General features: G+C 39.7%; 1 protein-coding gene across 1 annotated transcript; it reads left to right on the top strand.

The window, feature by feature from the left end:
* Positions 1–21,194: 21,194 nt before the first annotated feature.
* LOC128382355 (protein FAN-like) lies at positions 21,195–23,681 on the top strand. Its single transcript, XM_053342352.1, has 5 exons — positions 21,195–21,296; positions 21,722–21,872; positions 22,246–22,348; positions 22,576–22,685; positions 23,644–23,681. Exons 1-5 carry the CDS (start codon positions 21,195–21,197, stop codon positions 23,679–23,681), a joined length of 504 nt encoding a protein of 167 aa, XP_053198327.1.
* The last annotated feature ends 950 nt before the right edge of the window (positions 23,682–24,631 follow it).

Here is a 24,631-nt window from a genome sequence, read left to right as displayed (position 1 = left end):
GGTGTAGTTTTGTGTGAGCTACAGCAAACAGCCCATCCACTTCTCCTCTCTGGATCACCGATCCTTACAAGTACCCTAGACAGTCCTGTCTTCCATCCAAACAGCAGATAATTAATTACTAAAGCCCATTAATCCTCTGTAATTCTGTAAAGCCCATTAATGTGACCTTCTCTCATGCAGTCACCAGATCAGCTATTATAGCGACCAATCAGTGTCCAGCAAAGTAAAAATCAGCATGGACCATTTATTTGCTGCCAGATAAATAGTGGCAATAATCAATTTTTAATAAAAGCATGTCTTCTGAGTAAGAATCACACCCAGTCACAGTGCTGAAGGTTAGATAATGAGAGTTATTATAATAAACTGGTTACTTCGTATGCTCTCAACTGTTTGCACACATGTGACTGTGCTCTGTGCTGTGTTTGTACTATGATAATCCAGTCATGCAATACCTGAAGAGCAAGTATGTGCATTAATCATGCTGCAGTTCATTTTTAGTCTCGAAAAACATGTTCTGGCTGAACTGAGAGCAGCATATTATCACCACAGCATAAGAGAGTGATAACCCTGTGCTGAGCTGATTCTTATTATGAATATCTTAAACTAAAATAAAGTCATATCTGAGGGCAAACTCTGCTGTTGATGAAGTGAAGTTAGATGTACAATTCAATCAATCACCAGAGGTGGAAAGAGTACTGACATATTTGACTCAAGTACAAGTACCACTACTTTGATGAAATTTTACTTGAGTACAAGTAAAAGTACTGGTCTAAAAATATACTCAAGTAAAAGTAAAAAGTAGCTTGTTAAAAAAATACTTTGAGTAAAAGTTACTTAGTTACTTTTATAACGGGGGGGGGGGGGGGGGGGGCTGTAGGACAAAGTGATGGCTATTAAATCTCTAACTAGTTGTTTTAATTAAAGATAAAGGTATACATACAAATTCAGCTTCAATGACAAAACATGTCGACACGACACACAACATTTAAAACATTTATGGAGATATGTGTCATTTTAGTGAAGACCATCCCATAAAACATTTTCAAATAACACAACCATTAAATTGAAGGTGGCATAATTGTGGATTCTGTAAACCCGGAGCGATTTTAGACTTTTTTTTGGGAGTTTCTAACACTCCTAAATTTGATCTCAGCACCCCAAAAATAAATGATAAACCCTCCATAGTCTCTAAATATTGTGTGGGAAACACTGAATGATTATTGGGTTTTTTTTAAAACACTTGCAGGGCATTGAATGCCAAATTCTCATTAGGAGCTGAGCCCCTCTAAAGCTCTGATCCTAGTTCTACAATCACCCTGTTGTAAACCAACATACTGCATATCTATGAATCACTATGGGTCAAAGTCACAAGAGCAATAACTTTTCTTTAAATTACCCAAAGAAGACCAAACTTTTAAGTACCCATGTTTAAAAGGCTGTGCCCCTGTGCAGCATTCGCTCAATTCTCTCATTTCCGACGCTGTCCTTTTCACTTGAACGCATCATGCTCAATGCCTCGTCCTACACGAAGAGTGAGACAGATGACAGCACAACGTCTAACGGACATTTCTTTTAGAGTTTGTTGTGTTGTGTTAGAGTTTATATGTCGCTATGAGAGCTACCTGCCCGGTGTAAACAGGCTGCACGAATGTTAAGTCATTGTATCATGCTGGTTAATGATTCTGTACGATACTCTTTGCTTTAAAAAAACATTCGGTCAACATTTTTTACTCAGTAACGGATGTGATTTAAAATGTAGCGAAGTACAATACTTCACACAAAACATACTTAAGTAAAAGTAAAAGTACAGATTTTTAAAACTACTTTAAAAAGTACAAATACACAAAAAAGCTACTCAATTACAGTAAAGCGAGTAAATGTAATTCGTTACTTTCCACCTCTGCATAAGCCCCACCTCTTTCAGAAAATTTCCATTGTCTGGTTTATTTAATGTGTCTGTGGACCCCCTAAAAGCCATGTTTCTTTCAGCTAAGGACTGAATTATAGCCACCAATCGATGTAGAACGTCACGCCACCTTTTTCTCTCAGCCTCAGCGAGTGCCATCTCTTGTTTGTCTATTGTGAGTCCTTTCGCAAAACGGACTTCCAAGTCCTTCCATGTTGCCAATGTGAGCATTATGCTCCTGGCTATCCTCATGGACCTTGAAAGTGACTTGCATTTTTCCAGTCCTTTAGTCCTTCCGTATTCAGTTTATAATCTCTTTTGGAAAAGATTTTGCAGCAGAAGCAGTGCAAGCTATCATCTTTTACAGAGTACATAAGCCAGCTTCTTCTGACTTTTTCTCCATTGACTAAGAGTCTGTTAAAATACTCATGTTGACACCTTCGTCCGTCCTTTTGTTTAGGGAATGTGAAGCTGTTTTCCATTTGAAATGGACCTCTGTGAACCAACTCTGTTCGTACCGTATCAGTTAGAGGAGATGGCCAGTCAGCAGGGTCTACTGGAGCAGCAGAAGGAGCGCTTGATGCTGCTGCATCACTTCTGGGTTGTGCTGCTGTGGGGGAGGCGACAGGAGGAGCGCTTGATGCTGCTGCATCACTTCTAGGTTGTGCTGCTGAGGTGGAGGCAACAGGAGGAGTGCTTGATGCTGCTGCATCACTTCTAGGTTGTGCTGCTGAGGTGGAGGCAACAGGAGGAGTGCTTGATGCTGCTGCATCACTTCTGGGTTGTGCTGCTGAGGTGGAGGCGACAGGAGGAGCGCTTGATGCTGCTACATCACTGCTGGGTTGTGCTGCTGAGGTGGAGGCAACAGGAGGAGCGCTTGATGCTGCTGCATCACTGCTGGGTTGTGCTGCTGAGGTGGAGGCAACAGGAGGAGCGCTTGATGCTGCTGCATCACTGCTGGGTTGTGCTGCTGAGGTGGAGGCAACAGGAGGAGCGCTTGATGCTGTAGGTGGCCCAAGATTTGCAGGGGTGGGACTGAGAAACCTCAACAGCGCATCTGAAGAGAAAAGAGGAGTATGTGACAATGTGTTATTGACATGTTAATTAACAAGAATATATATAATTATTATTATATTATATATATTATTATAATTATCATGGTAAAAACAGCAATAAATAAAAAATATTTGACTTACCTCTCCTCTTTCCATAAAATGTGGTTGTGGTCTTGATAGAGAAAAAAGTAAAGTTCCCAGCATGCAAACCCATCACATGACACATCACTGGAAAGCCCAGGATGTCCTCTACAGAATACTATATGGCTTGATAGGGTAACTCCAAATACTTAAGGAAGATACAGGTGAACATAATGTCCATTATAAAGGACATAAATGAATGGGCTGGGTCACAGGAGGGTATGAAGAGATGTTCTTTTCAATGCACAGTGAAGGTCCCGCTGACGTCACACCCTCCACGTGTATAGGCCTGCGTCCCGCTCCACGATCCACTGGTCTAGGCTCTGGCTCGCCATCAGAATCCACTCTTACAAAAAAAAACAACCTGCATAAAGCAGTAGTAGTAGCATCTCATTTAAATGAAATCTTATTCATCCCGTTAATCTCTCTTCTTCATATATTTATCTTTTTTTTTATCTATTTACCTTAACTGTACAGTATTAACTCTCTTTTTATCTTAAATCAATGAACATGAATTATTCAATGACAAAGTATCATATACAGCTGCACAATAACAGCCAACACAATTATGTATATGAATTTTAAATGGTTTTATCACAGCTTAATGTACACAAACTATGAAATTAATTACTTTCAATCATGTTTTTACAAAAGAAAATGAAATGAATTATCTTCTGTAAACTCAATTGCACACAGCTGTGTGTGTTTTAACTCAACAACTAGCTCAAACTAGTTTAAACCAGCTTCCTTAGCTGTATATCATGCTAGCACCATAGACTGTAAAAAGAATGGACGTAGCACCCGTGACGTCACCCATTGCTCTACTATGGGCATTAGGACTGCGCCATCTTTGATTTTAGTGGGCGTGTACTTTCCATATTTGGAGGAGAGGCGGTAACTCTACGGGTCAGCCGGGGTCAGCCGGCCGAGATCCCGCCCACTGAACTCGAATTAACCGCGCCGAACTGAGCTAGCCTAAGGCTAATCAGCTAGGCTAGCAGTCCAGCTACTACACGCAGTCCAGCCTCCACCGACCGACTCGACCGCAGGTAACGTTAAGTTCCTTATAAAAATATATAACGCTGCAGCACTTGCAATAATGATTAATGTTTTATTGAGATTATACTACATAAGAAATAAAGTTAAATAAGTTAACTTAAATAAGTCCGTTGGGGACCAAAACTCATCTTAACCCTCAGATCCTGTTAAAAATGACTAGCGTCATAGGGACATTTTTTGTACCCCGTTTTCAAACACACACCATGATAAAGTTAAAATATGTATTAAAATATATATATATATATATATATATATATATATATATATATTTGCTTAGGGTTAGGTCTCATCTAATGAATGATGTGTAATTTTATCAATATGTTTTATAATTTAACCCTTTCATGGCCTGTTTTAGTGAGGGACCGCTAATATAAATTAGCAATAAAATAAAAAATTGTGTTAACATTTAATGTTAACACTTTCACAAAAGTGAGGTTTTGAAAGCAGGTCTTTGTAGTGGAGTATTTTCACAGTGTGGTATTAGTACTTTTACTGAAGTAAGACATTTTAATACTTTGTACACAACTGGTTACAAGATGTTTGTCTTTCTAGAAAATGGAAAAAAAAGGCAACCTCGCCACCATTAATGACTAACTTGTCTTCTTTCATTCTCATTTTCTTCCCACAGATACAGTTTGGATCATGGGGGACAGCTATGTTCGACGTGCTGCCCAGAGAGCTGCAGCGACCATGGGGAATGACCTCGGCGTGCCAGGTGTCCACGTCTGCTGGTTCGACTGCGGTCGACTTCCCTTCCTTTCCCACTCCCTGCGAGGAAGAACAGCACCTGACATCCTCATCATCCACTGTGGTGGCAATGACATGGGAGATGTGAGGAGTGTTGAGCTTGTCAACATGATGAAGGAAGATGTTAACCATCTTCGCCAACAACACCCTGGCACCTTCATCATGTTTTCAGCTTTGACACCAAGGTGTCGGTGGAGGGCTTCTGTTGGTAACCCAGGGAAGCTCGACAAATCAAGGAGATTTGTCAACAGTGTTATGACTACATTTGTGCAGAGTTTCAATGGTGCCATGCTTGAGCACCCTCTCATTAAGCATGACAGTCCAGGGCTATATTTAAAAGATGGAGTTCATTTGACACCAAGAGGAAATGACATTTTTTTAAGTACTTTGGCCAGTAGTCTTAAAGACCACCTCCAAAGGCAGTGAGCTTCTTACACTGCTTTTGAATGTGGCCTTTATGACTCAATTTTTTAGGCATAAATATATATAAATATATCCCTCTGACTGTCATGCCTAATGTTGAGAATTTTTCATTGTCACTTGGTACAATTAACAGAAACCAACATATGTAGCCATAACACTGTTTCCACTTCTGCTCTTCCTCATCCCTTTCCCCCTTTCTCCCAGTCCACTCCACCACCTCATGGATTCTGCAGCTCTCTGGGCAGCATGTTGGACATAGGTTTTTTTTTTTATTTAATGGACTTTATTTTTTAATTTTATCTTTTTTTAAAGTATATTTTTTGGATTTTTTTAAGTATATTTTTTGGATTCTCTTAAAGTAAACATTTTGCCAAACATCGCCCCTATTTTTTCTTTTATTTAAAAAAATAATTATATATACTGATTGTTTTACTTGTTCATTTCTGTTCATTTAAGTTCCTCATGTTTAAATAAATTATTTTCATAATTGCGCTCCTTTTGTCTTCTACACTTATTGAAAATGTTAAAAATGTCGTAGTCAGTTAAAAGGAATATCAACTTAAACACAAATATTAACTATTAAAGCTCAAGTTTTTACCCACCAATTGCAAAGTTTTACTAAAAATTGTAAAAATTCTCACAACAGTGTTTCTGTTTTCTGACCTTTCCAGGGTGCCCATGGAACCTTTAGTCTTTACCAGTACATTTTTTTTTCTTCTAATGTGCTAAATCATATGTCTATGTCTTACCTTTACTAACGGTAGAACTCTAATATGTAGATAATTATCTACTTGGATGAGAAATCTCTCCACATGATTAACTGATTTTAATAAGGTTTAAGATGCATGTTATACATCTAGTTTTAAGAAAGTCAGAAAAAAGAAAATTTCTGAGTATCTGTGACAACAGGTGGCAGGCAGACGCTGAGTTCACGCTCAATACAGATTTTATTGAAAGCACAGGAGAGGATTGGGGCTGGAGAGCAGGGAAGGGAGAGAAAGGGAGCTGGAGGACACAGCACAGGAGGGCAGGCGATGAAGGTCAAGAGCGGCTGCTTGCTGGCAGGGCAGGGAATCTGGGAGCACAGGGAGACAGAATGAAAACGTGAGGCAGGGAACATGGAGGGAAAACACTGGAACTGGAAAAATGCAGGACATAACTGAGAAGGAGATATATGTAGTTACCACGTGGTGAGCTGTAAAGATCTGGGCGATGAGTAAGTAGAGAGCTGGTGTATTTGAGCAGAGGAGCCTCAGTTGTGTGCCCTGCAGCAGCAGCCTGGGAGGAGACACTAGGAGCACACAGACATGGATGTAACAGTAACATCTTCCAAGATGAAAAATCAGTTAAAAAACATTGTCATTATACATTCATAAGTATATACAACATCTTATTTTTAACCTCACCAAAACATTACTACATTACATTTGTTAACTGATGAATGGCTGTTTGTAATGTGCTTTACTCTTGGATGTTAGTCGGACCCAATTTATAAAACAAAAATGGTGCCACTACATAGACAAGATGGAAATAAAGTCAAATCTTGTATCAAAAAACATACATTTTCAACCTGTTAACTATGTTCATGTTAAGTACACAATAAATACTAAAACACAAGAGGAGCACAGATTTTGAATAAGAACAAAATTGAATGTCTTGTGAATATAGGGACGCCTTCCATGCCTTCAACTTCTTGGACTCAACTTTGAGCTCTACATGACAGAAAGATAACAGATCAAAAACTTTTTGGAAAACATTCAGTATGGTCTGTCTTGGTAAAAAGCCCACTCACCACGACAAGGTGCAGACCAGGAGTGGGAACATATAACACAGGACAAACAAACCTAACTTAGGTGTATGGGCACGGGACAAAAGGATAAATTAAAAACAAAAATAAACAAAAACAAACAACAAATCACTGGAGAACCTATGTACAAAGGAGAATAGTCAGGCTGGGTGATGGGGACAAAAACAAATATCACACTAATTGCCAATGGAGATTTGTAATAATGCAGATCATTTACTTTAAATCCTGAGTAATGTGAATGTGATGGCCATGCAGGGAATAACTTCATAACACAAATACTTTCTGAACACTGCATCCCTGAACTGCAGTTAAGAAAATCAAACAACCCAAAGAAGTAGCTCACATCACATACTTTATCCCAAATCATGTCTACTGTCCCGTAACATCACCATAACAATTTGATTAGCCTCAAAGAAAACAGAAAATCCAACCCCCAAAAAACTTAACCACACTACATGTTAAATAACACATTTAAAAATGTAAAACATCATAAACCAATATGAACTTTTTTTTTTATAATCAATACTTTCATTTTTATATTTTTTGTTTTGTTTTTGTAATTTTGATGATAAAGTGCTTAAATTTTTTTATGAGGATTTTTTCAATATCTTTTGTAAATAACATTCTGCAAAAACTTTGCTTAACTTAACCACAATTCCAGAAACTATCTACACAAACATTGACCAGGAAGGTTGCAAATGTATTTTAAATGTGTTACAGTATTTCAAAGCTCAATATCATCTTAGGCCCCGTTCATGCAGGCTCTAAGAGATAAAGAAATCTCTGCCACACTGACACATACTAGCTCATATCAAATTATTTGACAGATCAATATCATCTTAGGCCCCGTTCATGCAGGCTCTAAGAGACATTAAGCATCGATATGAAAAAGTGGTTTCAGGTCAGCACAATATGTAAATGCTCATTCTACTTCAGATAATACTTCATGCAGGCTCTAAGTTAATATTCAACAGTTGATGAAGCTAGTTACATTAGAATTGATTGGAGACAACGCATGTACTTTGCAGCATACATTGAAAGTTACTTTGGCCCCGTTCATGCAGGCTCAAAGTAACATTTACAATGTTTCCCATTTTCTTTATTCCAACTCTGTCACATGCAAAAAACAATGGAAATTGGCCATATTCTGACATGCATGTATAACAAGATACTGTACACAAATTAAAACTATTATTTCATTCATTATTTACATTTTTACATTACATTATATACATTTTTACAAATATATACATATTCACAAATATATACATATAGATCACAATTATTTACACAAGATAGAGACACAAGATAATTCATACACATTCACTAGAGGCAAAGTGGGTAAAGTGTCTTGCCCAAGGACACAACGACAGCGACTGGGACAGAGCGCGATTCGAACCGCCAACCCTCTGATTATTGGACGACCCGCTCTACCCCCCGAACCACTGCCACCCCAATAAATAGATACAGATTTATACACATATAGTATACATATACATATAGATTTATACACACACACACACACAGACACACACACGTATATATACACAGACACACACACGTATATATACACACACACACACACACATATACATATATACACACACACACACACACATATACATATATACACACACATATACACATATATACACACACACACACACATACATATATACACACACACACATACACATATACACACACACACATATATACATATATATACACACACATATACACATATATACACACACACACACACATATACATATATACATATGCATACATACACACAGAAATGGCCAACCACCTTTCTTAATCTCCATAAAAATTGATTAATTTTGTTAGTTTTTTGCGCACTACCTTGCCTGCCTTTATTTTCTCTGTCTCCCGCCATGCTATATGATTCAAGCGAATTTTGCAGAACCATGCAGAAGCCATCTTCACCAGCACATGGACATGGTTAGCTTCAACACACATGTCAAACATGTGGCTGTGCAGCTGTGGAAATAGATTCTTGTCGGAGCAATCAGCAAGAACTTGGGTGACTATCGCTGCTGTTGTTCCTCTTCCCTGTGGAGGCTTTCCTGCATTGGCTTTTAAAAGACGCTGGAAACATCTTTCCGTGGCTTGACAGATTGTTGTGATGCCTGCCGATGGTTTCTGTAGGCCACCTCTGTCCTTCAAAGTCAGGAATCCATGGACCGATTCATCAGAGGTCAGGGCTTGCGAGCAAGGCATGCAAGTAATCATCTCTTTCATCTTTTTCACCACAAAACCTGTGATGTAAGAGATCGCAGCTTCCTTGTACTCAGACAGACTGTCAATGTCCGGAAGGTCAAGGAGGGTGTCACCTTCAGGCACAAGCACTTCGACAGGCTCCACATCCACCCTGTGTGAAATGTTCACGGTCGCAGGTGTTGAGTCGAGGATGGTTGTGTTGTCACGAAGGAGACAGTTGCCTGTGCCCTTTTTCACCTGATGCCTTAAAAGGAGGCGCTTGTATGCTGCTCGAAACTGTCTTACGTTGGGGTTGTTGTTGTAGCCTCCACGTGCTCTGATTGCAGAGAAGAACAGTTCTAGGTGATCCTGACTAAGTTTGTAGGTAAGAAGGTAACAGCATGGGGCCCCTGGCTTTTCTACCAGGTCCTCATAGATGCCAATTACACTTCTGCCACAAGCAATGAAACCATAGATGGGCGTCTTCTTCTGTGTTGAATGCACATGTACAAGTCTGTTGTCTTTTCCTCTAAATTGGAGTCCAAGGAGAAGTGACTCGTTCCTTTCCAAAATACCCTTTGCACGGTCTTTAGTTGATGGCTTTATTGGTGCTTTGAATCCTTTTCCAAAAGGGTTGCGGCTGTTGAGGACATCAAAAGCTGCATCAACTGTGCGCAGGAAGTCAACTGTGGCTGCACATCCAGTGAACTGAGGATACTTTAGTTCCTGCTCACAATACTGAAGGGCATCAGCCACATTGCTGCTGAAGAGCTGTGCTGCAAGATTTACCTTCATTTTCTGATTTCTCCACTGAATATGTGCCATCTTTAACTTGTTGCCAAGGCGCAAGCCTTCCTTCTCCTGAAGCTTGTGGAGCTCCTCAATGTACTGCCACTTTATCTGCTGGCCATCTCCTCTGACCAGAACTTCAACTGTTGAAAACACATTCCGAAGTAGCTTGAGCATGTGACATGGATCTAAGAGCACGTGGACTTTTTGTGTGTGATCCTCAGGATGTATAAAGTAGGATCTCATGTCCATAATGTCCAGCTTTGCACCAAGATCATGGATCATAGCAAAGTTTTGAGAGGGTCCATCACATGTCAAGGACACCACCCTGACTCCAATCGCATGAAGTCTGACAAGGCTTTCTCGGATGACGTTTGCTCTCTCTGCTCCTGTCAGGCTGTTGATCAGAAAATAGGCAATAGGGATCTTCCAGGCCTTATTCAGAGCAACAACCATGAGGACCAATGCTTGTGTTGCCACAACATTTTCCACCTCGCCAGCACCGATGTCTACATATCCATGAATTTGGTCTCCCGCAAACTCAGTTTGCTTATGGATGTAGATTTCATCGCACATCAGTGAGCAAACTGTGTCTTTTCCTGCTGTCTTCTGCTCGGTGACATGACTTTTCAAAGTCGTGAAAGAGGCAGCAGTAAATCCAGGATCTGCAGAGATGCTACTGTACCATCTTCTAATGGTCTGAGGGTGAGGCAAAGCCAATTGAAATTTCTCTCTGACGTAGTCATAGGCCTTTGGAGAGTAGAAGTGCAGTGTTGTTGCAAATTGCTTTAAGCTTTCTGAAAACACTGACTTCTTTTTTTGTTGGATTCTACTTAAAACCTCTCTGGGAACGTCAGCAAGACCATCAAGAACACTAGCACTTTCAGTTGAAATGAGAAATTTCTTCTGAAGTTCCTTGACTAAACTCTTCAAGGAAGAAAGTCTTTTCTTGTGTGTCATGGTCTTCTGGCTCATCACCTTTAGCTTTTTGCGAGCTTTAAGTAGTTTCTCCTCTGTTACCCTAGTCTTCCTTTTGAGCGTTCTCGGAGACTCCATAACAATGTAGCTGTGATCAGGGAGTGAGATGCTAGACTTGACATTACTGTTAGAGGATGTAGCTCTCACCGTGCTGTAACTGTGTTCAGATGCTGTGTTCTGATCGTATGTTTCAACGTTGCTAACACAAACGTTGTCACAGGTAGTCACCGTCAGAGCAACGTCATCATACACGACATCAGGAGCAACAATGGCCTGTTCAGGTATGTCTTGATCATAGACTGTATATAAGAAATGGGCGTAACATCCGTGACGTCACCCATTGGTTTGTGGACTGCTGCTCGGAAGCCAATAGTTTCGAATCTAGGCAGCGCCATCTTGAAAATTTCAGGTGCATGCTGGGAAAAAAAGAACACGGATTCTACTTATATGGGCATGAGGCGGAGTCATGGACGGAAGTATGGGCGGGACTAACGGCGGAGCGGGGGAGGCGATTGGTTGCGAGGGCTGGATCTCAAGGACATTGGTCAATCACCCTGTCAATCACAACGTAGCCACGTAGCCTGCTTTATCGTCAAATATAAAATTGGGGAGGCCAAAATTTCACAAATGAACACCAGACTGCATTGAAGAAGGCTTTAAACTAGCGATTGAGACCATAAACACATTTTGAAAACGTTTACTGAGGTTAGAAATCAAGTGAGAAGTTGGTGAATTCTCCATTGACTTGTATAGAGCCGGAAGTACTTTTGAACACAAAACGGTCGCCCCCTGGTGGCCTTTTGATAGAATGCAGCTCTAAGTTACTTCCGCATTGGCTTCTTTTCAGAGGATAGGTACTCCCCGCCTGGTCTTGATGCATGGTGACTTTGCTCTGATCAACAGCAGAACTGCTGGCACTGCTACCACTGTCTACATATGCAACCTCCTCACTATCATTCAATACGGTAGTGGCACTGTCACTTACCTCCACATTTATACTTACCGGCTTCTTTCTTCCTGACAATTTGTCCTTGCCCTCGAAAGAGAAAACAGTAGGTACAGCTGTGTCTGTCAGGCATGTCCTTCCCTAAACAAGATACACCAAAAATATAGCAAATGCAGAGTAAGTGGCTGTTATTCCTAAAAGAGTTGTGTGCTCTCACTATATGATCAAGACTTTTAGCATAAAATGCACAGCAATATGAGAGCTTTCGAAAATAAAGTGATGTAATGTTGCAAATATTAAATAAGTCCTGTGTATCAGAGGAGCAAAAAATATTAGTGTGTATCTATTGTTTCATTAATTGTAAAGAAAGATGTGCCCTAATCAGATTATTTAGTAACATTAGATACAATATAAAGGTATGTATTATGGACAATCATTCATCATTTGTAATTAAAAATGATCAAGTTGATTGATTCTTATAAATGTAGTGAATAAGGTCTCTGTACCCTTGAGTCAGTGGTGAGATGATGGCTCTCGAAATGAACACTGCACAGACGAGAATTGTTGTTGGGGGCCCATTTCTGTCTCCTCACGCTGATGACCCACTTGTCCAGCCTGTCTGGATCACCTAGAGGGAAACTTTAAAATGACACATATAGGTGCTCAGCAACTTATAGATCAGAGGTCACAAACCTTTTTGATACTAACAGCTATTTGAGGATATGGAGTAATAAAAAGGGCTTTGCTTGATAAAAAGTTCATAAATAACAAAATTACACAGTTCACCTTTAATAATAATACCAACAATGAATATAATAAGAACTATATGTTGTTTTTGAACATGATTAACTATTTCTGTAATCAGTATCGCCAATACAATACAGATCACACATTCTCTGAATTAGAAGCTTGCTTTTTGCAGTAAGCTATTAATTTATTAATTTAAGTTACTCTTGACACTGTATATAAGTATTATTAAATGAAAGATAATACAGAACATTATGTATATTCTATATCCAATGATTTTATTGCACTTAATGTTACAGTGACATAACGTCTCAATAAGCGCCAAAATCCAGGTAAAATATATTTTATACAGTCTATGGGTAAAATAGTACTACGGTTTACTCACCGAAAAAACTGCAACACAGAATCCTTAGTAGATTGGTTAGCACAATTGACAGCACAACAACATGGCATATTGCCAGAAAAAACACCCGAAAATAGACTAACAAAGCCAGCCCAGCCGATGCTTTAGCATAGAGCTAACTGCTGGCAACAGTCTATGAATCATAGACTGTATATAAGAAATGGACGTAACATCCGTGACGTCACCCATTGGTTTGTGGACTGCTGCTCGGAAGCCAATAGTATCGAATCTAGGCACCGCCATATTGAAAATTTCAGGTGCATTCTGGGAAAAAATGAACACGGATTCTACTTATATGGGCATGAGGCGGACTCATAAACGGACGTATGGGCGGGACCAACGGCGGAGCGGGGAGGCTGCGATTGGTTGCGAGGGCTGGATCTCGAGGACATTGGTCAATCAACCTGTCAATCACAACGTAGCCACGTAGCCTGCTTTATCGTCAAATATAAAATCAGGGAGGCCAAAATTTCACAAATGAACATCATACTGCATTGAAGAAGGCTTTAAACTAGCGATTGAGACCATAAACACATTTTGAAAACGTTTACTGAGGATAGAAATCAAGTGAGAAGTTGGTGAATTCTCCATTGACTTGTATAGAGCCGGAAGTCTTTTTGAACACAAAACGATCGCCCCCTGGTGGTTTTTTGATAGAATGCAGCTCCAAGTTACTTCCGCATTGGCTTCTTTTCAGAGGACAGGAACTCCCCGCCTGCTATGAACCTGTTACTCAACGTAGCCACGCCCTAATTTATGCCAGAATTTTAAGCCTAAATAACACTTAACCCTCGTATTGTCTTCGTTTTTACTACGCACCTTTTGTCCTCCCGGGTCAAATTGACCCGGTCTTGTTCAACTGTTTATAAAGTATGTAGTATAAAATGATCCTCAATTTTTTTGTTTCACCTTTTCAGTGAACTTGTTTCCAACACATTAACATATATTTTACACTTTTTTTTGTAATATATGGTATTTTAGCCCCATTTACATAACAGTATACCTCATTTTTGAGTTAAAAAAAGCAGAAATTCTGAATTATTTTCACTATGGTTTTGATCAGAGGCACACAATTTGATGGAATATCACAGATTGGTATATGTCAAAGTTTAGTCAGGATATTGTTTTGAAACCACTTAAATTTTTTTAATGGCAGCAAATAGTCACACCTGTTGTCCTCCCGGGTCAATTTGACCCGGTCTTGTTGGACTGTTTATAAGGCATGTAAGTATAAAATGATCACACAATTCTGTGTTACACCTTTTAGTCAACTTGTTTCCAACACATAACCACAGATTTTTCATTTTTTTTTTGTAATGTATGGTGTGGTAGATCTCATTTACATGAAATGTCAAATTGACCTGTCTAATTCGACTGTTTATAAAGCAGAAAATCTCAAATGGTCACACCATTCTGTTGCATATTTTTAGCCAACTTCATTCCAACTCATTACCACATATTTTAAACTTATTTTACACCTCTTATTCTTTTTTATTATGCTTAATTTATGAGCAATAAACCTAATTTACATGAAATTATACCATGCTTTTGAATAAAATAAGCAGAAATTATTACTTATTTTTTGATAACCACTGACACTCCAAAGGGGTCAAAATAAGGTCAAGAGGCTGTGATATAGTGTCGGTCATCTTCATCATGCTGTCTCAGAGTGAAATGTGAAATGCCCCAAGGATGCTACACACTCTGTCTTTTGTTTATTGTCATCTTGTCCCCAATTGGGAAAAGGCATATCAAAAGTGTAGCTTGTGTTTTGGCCCAGTGCTTTGAAATGTGTTTGAGTGTGTGTAGCCCCATGTAGGTAGATCAGAATTGTGATGAAATCAGGTGTACACATCTGTAGCTTTGGAGTTGTGTGTGTGTGTGTGTGTGTGTGTGTGTGTGTGTGAGTGAGTGAGTGAGTGAGTGTGTGTGTGTGAGTGTGTAGCCCCATGTAGGTAGATCAGAAGTTGTAATGAAATCAGGTTTACACATCTGTAGCTTTGGAGTTGTGTGTGTGTGTGTGTGTATGTGTGTGTGTGTGGGGGGGGGGTTGTGTTAGAGTTAATTTTTTTGTGTGTGTGTGTGTGTGTGTGTGTGTGTGTGTAGCCCCATGTAGGTAGATCAGAAGTTGTAATGAAATCAGGTTTACACATCTGTAGCGCGTGTGTGTGTGTGTGTGTGTGTGTGTGTGTGTGTGTGTGTGTGTGTGTGTGTGTGTGGGGGGGGTGTTAGAGGTAATTTTTTGTGTGTGTGTGTGAGTGAGTGTGAGTGTGTGTGTGTGTGTGTGTGTAGCCCAGGCGGGGAGTTCCTGTCGTCTGAAATGAAGCCAATGCGGAAGTGACTTAGAGCTGCATTCTATCAAAAGGCCACCAGGGGGCGATCGTTTTGTGTCCAAAAAGACTTCCGGCTCTATACAAGTCAATGGAGAATTCACCAATTTCTCACTTGATTTTTAACCTCAGTAAACGTTTTCAAAATGTGTTTATGGTCTCAATCGCTAGTTTAAAGCCTTCTTCAATGCAGTCTGGTGTTCATTTGTGAAATTTTGGCCTCCCTGATTTTATATTTGACGATAAAGCAGGGTATGCATTGGGGGCGTGGCTACGTCGTGATTGACAGGTTGATTGACAGGCTCAGGAGGGCAGACAGATAAGCCTTGAACCTGCCGTGAACTTGTCTCACATCGACAGTTTTTCTGAGTTCAGAGTTTTGTTTTACATTTCAGTCGCCTAAAAATGGTTTGTTCGGCTTTTGGATGTACTAACAGATACACAAAGGATTCTGATATTCAGCTGTTTCGGTAAGTAACATTGCATTTCCCATTCAAAATGACTTGCATTTTATTTTAGCCAAAATTAGTATTAATATCATAGTTAACATTAACGTGCATTACTGACGAAAAGTAAAGTTTAAGTTACGAGTCACCATGTGCTAACCTGCGGGATCATCCCTATTTTACCCGCTTTGTATGTGACCGGGGAACCTTATATAACCTTAGGTCTATATACAGTCTTATATACAGTCTATGATAGGGATGATCCCGTCTACAGTTAGCCAGTTAGCTGAGTTAGCCGCTGAGCTAGCAACCATAGACTGTATATAAGAAAGGGCGCGATCAGGGAACAAGCATAGACTAGACTGCATAGCATAGACTGTATATAAGAAACATAGGTACGCTCCCCTAACCTGCTGCTAACAAAGCTAGCGTTAACTTCGCCGGTAACGTAACGTTAGTAACAAAGTCATAGAAATGTGAGCAGTCAAAAGCTGTGTGTGCAACATCAATATAGCTGTTTGTGAGGTCGTTGTGATATTTAAGGTTGAAATTAACATACTTTAGACATGATTACGCCAGCTTTGTGGCAATACAGTGGGACAATATGGCAATACAGTACGTGTTAATGGTTAATACATTTTGTTAGCAGGTCACCACTTCCTAAACAGCACTGGCTATTTATCTTCATGTCCTCTTAAATTCGCCTATTTGTGTGTTGTCATATCGACTGTTTTAATACAGGCTAATTTCAGTCTTAGTATATTTTGGTTGTAAGAAGTCTGATAGTGTATGACTCCACTTTTTAATGTAATGTTATTTTAATATGTCAGAGACTAGAGATGAAAACTGGCTTTAAGTCTTAATTAGGCATGGGTCTGTATGAGATTATGACGGTATAATAACCTTAGGCAAAGAATCACGGTTTCATAGTGTTATGATTACAGCTCTAAAATGTGATATTTTGAGTGTCTGTATTTACAAAACGGAAAAAACCTTTTCCATTGAACAGTCTTTTATTTTTAAACATATATAGAACATGACGGAAGTCCTTTCTTGAAATACATGGAAAACACAAGACAGGAAATCTTACCTTGACATTAAGCATATTTGTTGATGTACACCTATCCTGACAAGCTGTTATATGTATATAATTCATTGTAATCCACCATTTCTCAACTAAAGTGTTTGTCTTTGTCTGTAATTCGAAAGGTATCCACATTGAAATGACCGAGAAGGAAGACCTCATCCGTGGAGCAGTGTTATTTGATGCCATTCATCTGGTTGTGGAGAACGGAGACTGCATAGACAACATCCTTGGTTTTCAAATGGGTTGTGATGATGATTCCAGAAAACCAATTCCAGTTCAACTTAATCAGATGAAACCATAGACCAACTATTGTAGCAGTGTATAATTCTGTCCTTAATATTCTGAGGTTCAATTTCTTGAATCTGAATTAATTTCTGCAGTTGTTAGACAGGCAATGATAGGATTGGAACATTAAATAAATGTTGCTATAATGTGTTGACTAAAGCTCTTGTAATTACATATTCAACAAACCTCAATGTATTTGCATAATTATAATACTGTACATGTAGCTATTGTAACAATTCATACCAGATATACACCATTAAAAAAAAAAAAGTTCCACAAACTAAGGGCATGATCATCAAAAATTCTTTATTGCACAATATTGCATCAAGTTAATGGGGAACTGTGAACTGTAACATTTTGAACTATTTACATTTTGTGACAGCTACGTCTGGCATGGGGAGAGAGAGTGTCAGAGACCATGGGGTGATTCGACTGGGGTGGTTAGGGGAGAAAAAAAGGGTGGGAATTGGAGTATGTAGGGGACAAGGAAGAGCAGAGCCGGTAAATCTGAAAAGTGTTATGGCCACAATTGTTAAAATAAGGAAAAATAATATATCATCAAAAATAACACTCATCACATGAGGCATGACACTGTGGGATATCGGTCAGGGCTGAAAAAAAAATCCATTAAGGCTCAACTTCAACAGCAAAGAAACTACAACATTTCACTGTTGCTGAAGTTGGGCTTTAATGGACTCAGCAAAGCTGTTTAAAAAAATATCATTTCCCCTAGGGGTTAAATGAACTCCATCACGCACAAATAACCCAGGAGTGTCAAACCTGATGTGAGGGTGATGAACAAAAACACCATTTAAACAAGGAACAAATGTAGCCATAACACTGTTCACAAACCTGTGAGCCTTGTCCAGCTTCGCAGGTTTGTCACCAGCCCTCCACCTGCACCTCTGGGTGAGTTCAGAGAAGATGATCCTCATATCCGGGTACCGCAGGTGGAGGCGGCGCAGGTCCTCCTTCATGGCTGCGACGAGGCCGACACTCTTCACACTCCCCAGGTCATTCCCGCGGCAGTGGATGAGGAGGACGTCCGGCACTGCTCTTCCTTGTAGGGACCTGCGGAAAAAAGGGACAAGGCTTTTCCACCTCAGGCCACCCCAGCCGAACCACTGGACGAGCAGGTTGTCGTGACCAAGGTTGTCCCCCATGGTCTCTGCAGCTCTCTCAGCCCCACGCCGGACGTAGCTGTCACCAATTATCCAAACATTCACTGGATGGAGAAAAAACATTAAAGAGAAATGTATCAGATTATAAACTATAAAGACAAAGAGGAAATAACTTTAAATACATTAGCTCCACACAGTTAATTTATCTATAAATACATTATTCCCTTGAATTATATATAAGTAGTTAAGTTATTGTTAATTAGTTAGTTATACAACAAGTATCTATCTAAGTAACTAACTAACAAGTAAATAATACTCACTTCGCCTTACTTTATCAGGTCCACATGCCATAGTGGTAGCAGTAGTGTGGATATTTTTTTCCTGAAAGATAAAGAAATAATTCCAATAGATCTGTTGTTTTTTGACAATGAAATGAACAACACTTGCAAAAAATATCCTTACTGAAGTAATGTTACTTGGTGTGTACCAACTGCCCTTAACAGTATATGATAACAGTTAAAAACACTGAATGATAACGTTAGTTCAATAAGCTATTTTCTACGTGTGCTAACGTTAGCTCTGACAGCTAGCACGTCAATACAGGCAACAGTTAACATTAGCATTACACACGTAACTAACGTTACTCCTCTCTTAATATTTGATGATTATATGCATGCATGCAATTAGGTATGTCACATTACTAAGCTACTTTAACACTTGGCTGTAAAGTTTACGAGTTTACCTCGAATTGTGATTTTTCCCTCCATTTTCGGTGTGTAGGTTGCGGTGGGTCGGGTAAGGCAGCATAGACATCAAGATGGATACAAGCGTGCTGAGTTGAATGGATCTCTATACAGCCCTCACAGCCATAGGCTCGTAAACCTCCTCGTCCCGCCCATTGTCCCGCCCACACTTCCTGCCATGGTCCCGCCTCATGCCCATATAAGTAGAATCCGTGTTCTTTTTTTCCCAGCATGCACCTGAAATTTTCAAGATGGCGCCGCCCAGATTCGATACTATTGGCTTCCGAGCAGCAGTCCAAAAACCAATGGGTGACGTCACGGATGTTACGTCCATTTCTTATATACAGTCTATGGTGTAGCCCCATGTAGGTAGATCAGAAGTTGTAATGAAATCAGGTTTACACATCTGTAGCTTTGGAGTTGTGTGTGTGTGTGTATGTGTGTGTGTGTGTGTGTGGGAGGGGGGCGGGGGGGGACGGGTGGGGGGGTGTTAGAGGTAATTTTGTGTGTGTGTGTGTGTGTGTGTGTGTGTGTAGCCCCATGTAGGTAGATCAGAAGTTGTAATGAAATCAGGTTTACACATCTGTAGCTTTGGAGTTGTGTGTGTGTGTGTATGTGTGTGTGTGTGTGTGTGGGAGGGGGACGGGTGGGGGTTAGAGGTAATTTTTTTGTGTGTGTGGGTGTTTGTGTGTGTGTGTGTATATGTTCATTGTGCTGGAAAGCGCAATAGCGTGACCAATTACACCACTAAATGTGACCGGGTCAAATTGACCCGGGAAGACCACAGGTGCTATAAATTTTCATAAAACACACATAATTTAACAAAAATATTCATAATTAATTTTACTTGCACCGAGCATAGTCGGGGACCATCCATGTCATTTTGAGGCAATTATATATAAGAAAACCAAAGTTATGACATGTTAAATGTTGTCTTCGGGTCAAATAGACCCGAAGACAATACGAGGGTTAAACGGTTGTGATACAAAACCCCCCCCCCCCCCCCCCCAGAGTGTTCACTGAGGTGGAAACAATCGGTAAAGACCAAAAAAGTCAAAGGCACCAGGCTTTAAACATGTTTTTTAAGCTGTAAAGTCGGCTATTTTAACATGGGGCTCAATGGGAAATTGCTCACTGCTGGCACCAGCCCCCAGAGGCCGCGGGGGGAACTGCAGCTTTTTGAACGCGGAAGTGGACCTCACTCGGAGAACCCACAACTCCCCCCTTGGCTAGCACAATCAACACAAATATAATTCCCCCCCACAGGAATACACAATAAAATGCATTTTCAACCGCAACACACATGTTTATCTGTCTCCGGTTGGTTTTTAAACACTATCACAGAAACATAACAATACACAGTGGAGACATATTCAACAAAATAAACAAATAATTAGCTGTGGGCGGCATCGCTAGCATGCTACGCTAATCGTTCATAGCATTTACTCACCGGAGTTTTCACTCGACAAAAAAAAAAAAAAATCACACGGTCAGGTTTGGCACAAAAAATCCCTCTTCCTTGTATGGAAGTTCTCCAAACTGAAACTCGAACAAAATTGTAATTTTAACAACTTTAAAGGCAGTTTTCACTCACTCGTCTCGCTTGTGGTGCTCTGGTCTGCATCGGTGCATGAAAGAGGACCAAGAGAACAGGGGAAAAAACAAGGAAACTAAGAGGCGCTGTCAGCGTCCCTGTGAGATGAATGCGCACCCTGCTGGTGAAACTAAGCAATTACATCTGAAATCTACTAGGCTGTATAGCTCTACACATTGTAAAACTGTAAAAATTGGGATTACACTGTGTGTGTGTAACTGAACTGAACTTCTTGACTGTTTTCAGGCATCCTGGGATTCCACTGTCAAGGTAAATTCAAGGCTTTTAGAAACATAATGATGCAATAACATGATGATTTTATTTGGTATTTTATCGTCTGATTGACAGTTGAGAACAATGAATTATGTGGTTGATATTGCAGGTCTGGCACTGTGCTTCTGACAGTTTATCCAGTCACAAGAGATCCCAGTTTGAGTTGCTGGCTGAGTTGGAACATGATGCTGGGGTGAGTGAGGATGCTAAACTGTGGTTTGTATTCTGTAAGGTTTACTTAAAAGCTGAAGAAATGTGTCTGTATTTAAACCATTTATAATATCCTTGATTCATACTGAAGAAATGTCTAATGGGGTCTGTTTCAAGGCCGATTTGGCTGTTAAGACTTGTGACTCAACATGTCTTTATTCTCAGGGTGGAATTTTATATTCTCACACACTATTTAATAGAAAACTGCATGCTTTAATGTTATATAAGTATGGAATAATAGAAATGACGTACACCTTTGTAAGTAATACTTTAAAAAGTTAAAACCCTCTTTAAACCAGATTTTCTTACATAAACATGTTTATCAGACACTGAAAAATAAAAGCAGCGCTGCAAATGAACAAACATGTTTACTCTCCGTTTAGTGACCTCTATCACTCTCCTCCTCAGGTGAACACTATCGGTCTGAATCCAGCAGGGACTCTGCTGGTATCGGGCTGTAAGGATGGGACCGTCAGCATCTGGGACACCAGCAGTTATGGAACACTTCAGCAAATCCACTGTCTCGACGGGACCATCCATCACATGGCCTTTAGTCCTGGTATGTGTTCAACCACTTATGTTCTATGCACTGAAGAGAAAGTCTTTATGTGAAAGTGGTAGGTAGGGCTTAGCAATATTGACGATGTCAGATTTTTGACCAAATACCTCTATCTGTATTGCAACAATATTGTAGGGGACAGGTAAGCTCCAAAAATCATCAGAGCTGTACTGACAAATAACATGAAAATGATCGGGGATCTGAAAGTGCTGTTTGAAGATCTGAGCAGTGTGATCTTCTGCCCCCTTTTGAGACAGATGAGACATCAACCTAATCTAGCCCAGTCTTACTATCTCATGAAGCTGAAATAGTGTTTAATATTACAGGAATTGCCTAGAAACCCAGACTTTATAGACTTTTTTTTCGTCCTCAGACAGTCGACACATTCTCAGTGTTGGTGCTGACTCCTGCATGAAGGTTATTGATGTTCAGACGGGAATGGTGATCTCATCTGTGAAATCTGAGGTGGAGCAAAGGTAAGATCCCAACAACTGCAGAGCATGAAACAGTTGAACAGAATGTCCTTGAAAAGCCATAAAGTTCTAAAATATCTAATTAGATTACTATATTTTTTCCATTATGAAGTGACAGTTTCTTTGTCCTGGATTAATTCAGGATTAGGACTCACAGTACAGTATAAAGTACAAACTGGAAGTCAGCAGGATGTAGGCTGTGATATGTGTGTGTGTGTGTGTGTTTGCAGGTGTTTCTGCTGGGATGGGTGCTCAGTGCTGTGTGGGGGGCAGTCTGGTGACCTCCTGCTGTGGGACCTGCTGAGCAACACAGTCACTGCCAAGATCCCAGCTCACTCAGGTACATATTATTATCCCCACACTGAAAAATAGTGTCTTGCTGTCCTCTGGTTAAATGTTTCAAGCCTGTTTCACCTCTGACTGTGCAGTCAGAGGTGAAACAGGCTTGAAATGATGTCACTGGGTGCTGGACCTTCATATCACCGCAGCAAGGCGACAAGTTAAACCACTAGAGGTCAGAAAAGACCAGCTTTCAAGGGGTGTTACACTTTAAATCTGTACTACCTGTGTCCATTCCTCCTGCCTGCAGTCATTTGTTATCTCTCTGCCAAAGATGGGAGGCAAGTTTTTCCATTAGCCTCTCTTTTTCCCCCATCTGTACTCTGAAAGCTTTAGCTGTATCATTAGTAGGCAGTAGTTTTGTGCCAGAAGAAATTTTTCTTTTAGATAGAAAGCAAAACCAGACCAACTCTTGACGTAGTGGTCTGCATTAAAATACAAAGCAGATGCCAGAAGAAACTATAAGTCTTTGTTTGTCATGTAGCAACAATTTCATGAGTAAACATGCTACCAGTCGCAGTAGACGAAAGAAATGTTTCATTTTTGTTTTGTTTAATGCTTTATAAAGTGGATTCCACCTACAGTGATCACAGTTACAGTGATCAGTTGCGTCAAAAGCTTTGGTAAGCTTTCGTTCCAGCTGCTTCCAGCTGTTACCAGAGGCTGATGCTGCATGCAGATTGAAATTATAATGGGAAAAAGAAAGTAATTTTCTCTTCTGAAAAACGGAGTCTCTTTGAAGCTTATGACAAATTGCCAATGAGATGCAGCTGGGAAATAACAAGTGGACTGAATTTTCTGTTTTATTACTGTGTATTCATGTAATAAGTATTTAAAATAATGTCTTATGGTAATTGCATTAGAAATTTAAAAAATGGTTATAATAATCATTCACATATAGTAATCCGTTTCACCCCAACAGATGTGATTACTATAGGTGGTTTCCACTGTACTAACAGATGACAGACAGATGATCTTCTGGAAGCTTCAGAGTTAAAGAAACTGTCTTTATAAGAAGACTTCCAGTGCAATAAACTGGACGACACTGGCCAAGTATCCTGCAGACTACAGGACCCAAGTATCTGACTCAGAACAGAGACTCATTTAACTGTCGTTAAGACCCCAGAACTTACACAGCAGCTGGAGCAGGAGGAAGGTCAAAGTTCAACAGTTCTCAGTCAAAAATTCAAACAAAAGGTCATGTAAGTCAGTAATTGCTTTCTGCATATTGAGAGAAAATGTCCAATTGCAGTTTTGTGCATAAGAACAGGAAACTACTAAAACAGTGTACACGCCTTATTTTTCACTTTTTTTGTTTTTGTTTTCAGCCTATTCTGCCATTGTTTGTACTTTCGTTTCCTCATTATGATGTATCATGTTAAACTGCTTTTTTTTTTTTTTAAATTAGTGATCATGTTTCTGTAGCTTTATGTGCATTGTTTTATTCTGTGAAGTGGACTTCACAGGCTGCTCAGGTGTTATCATTACCAAATAACACTGACCTTTAAAATGTATCTTTCCTGTCTGTTTTGTTACCATCTCTTCAGCCTCAGAGATTTCTACAGATTGTTTAAGCTTATTACACCACTAATATAGTATTATAACCACAAAGCAGTCTAAACAACTGTGTGCAAAAGTCCTTTAGGCAAATTGAATAGAGGAAATGTTAGTGTCTGCAAGCATAAGAATAAGAGGGCAAATTAAAATGAAAGCTGGACTATCTATATGTAATATATTATATAGACTTTACAAAAATGTACTTCTTGATGGAGAACATGTTCATCTTCACAGGCTGAAATTATGTCTGTTATAATGGCTTCTAATAGTGGTTAATGTGCCCACACACAACATAAACGCTATCGCTGCTCTGCCTAACTTTCCAATTCCTTTTTTAATTCACTCAATAAAAAAACAAACTCCAGATACCAAACAAACCAAAATAACTAC

The sequence above is a fragment of the Scomber japonicus genome, chromosome 21, assembly GCF_027409825.1.
Source record: "Scomber japonicus isolate fScoJap1 chromosome 21, fScoJap1.pri, whole genome shotgun sequence".
NCBI lineage: Eukaryota > Metazoa > Chordata > Actinopteri > Scombriformes > Scombridae > Scomber > Scomber japonicus.
The sequence above is the reverse complement of the archived record's forward strand: the minus strand, read 5'-3'. Positions and strand labels throughout refer to the sequence as shown.

Coding starts and splice junctions, on each gene's coding strand:
- LOC128382355 (XM_053342352.1), top strand. CDS start 21,195: ATGTGGTTGATATTGCAGGTCTGGCACTGTGCTTCTGACAGTTTATCC. Junction 21,297..21,721: donor AGTTGGAACATGATGCTGGG/GTGAGTGAGGAT, acceptor TCTCCTCCTCAG/GTGAACACTATCGGTCTGAA. Junction 22,686..23,643: donor CAAGATCCCAGCTCACTCAG/GTACATATTATT, acceptor CTGTACTAACAG/ATGACAGACAGATGATCTTC.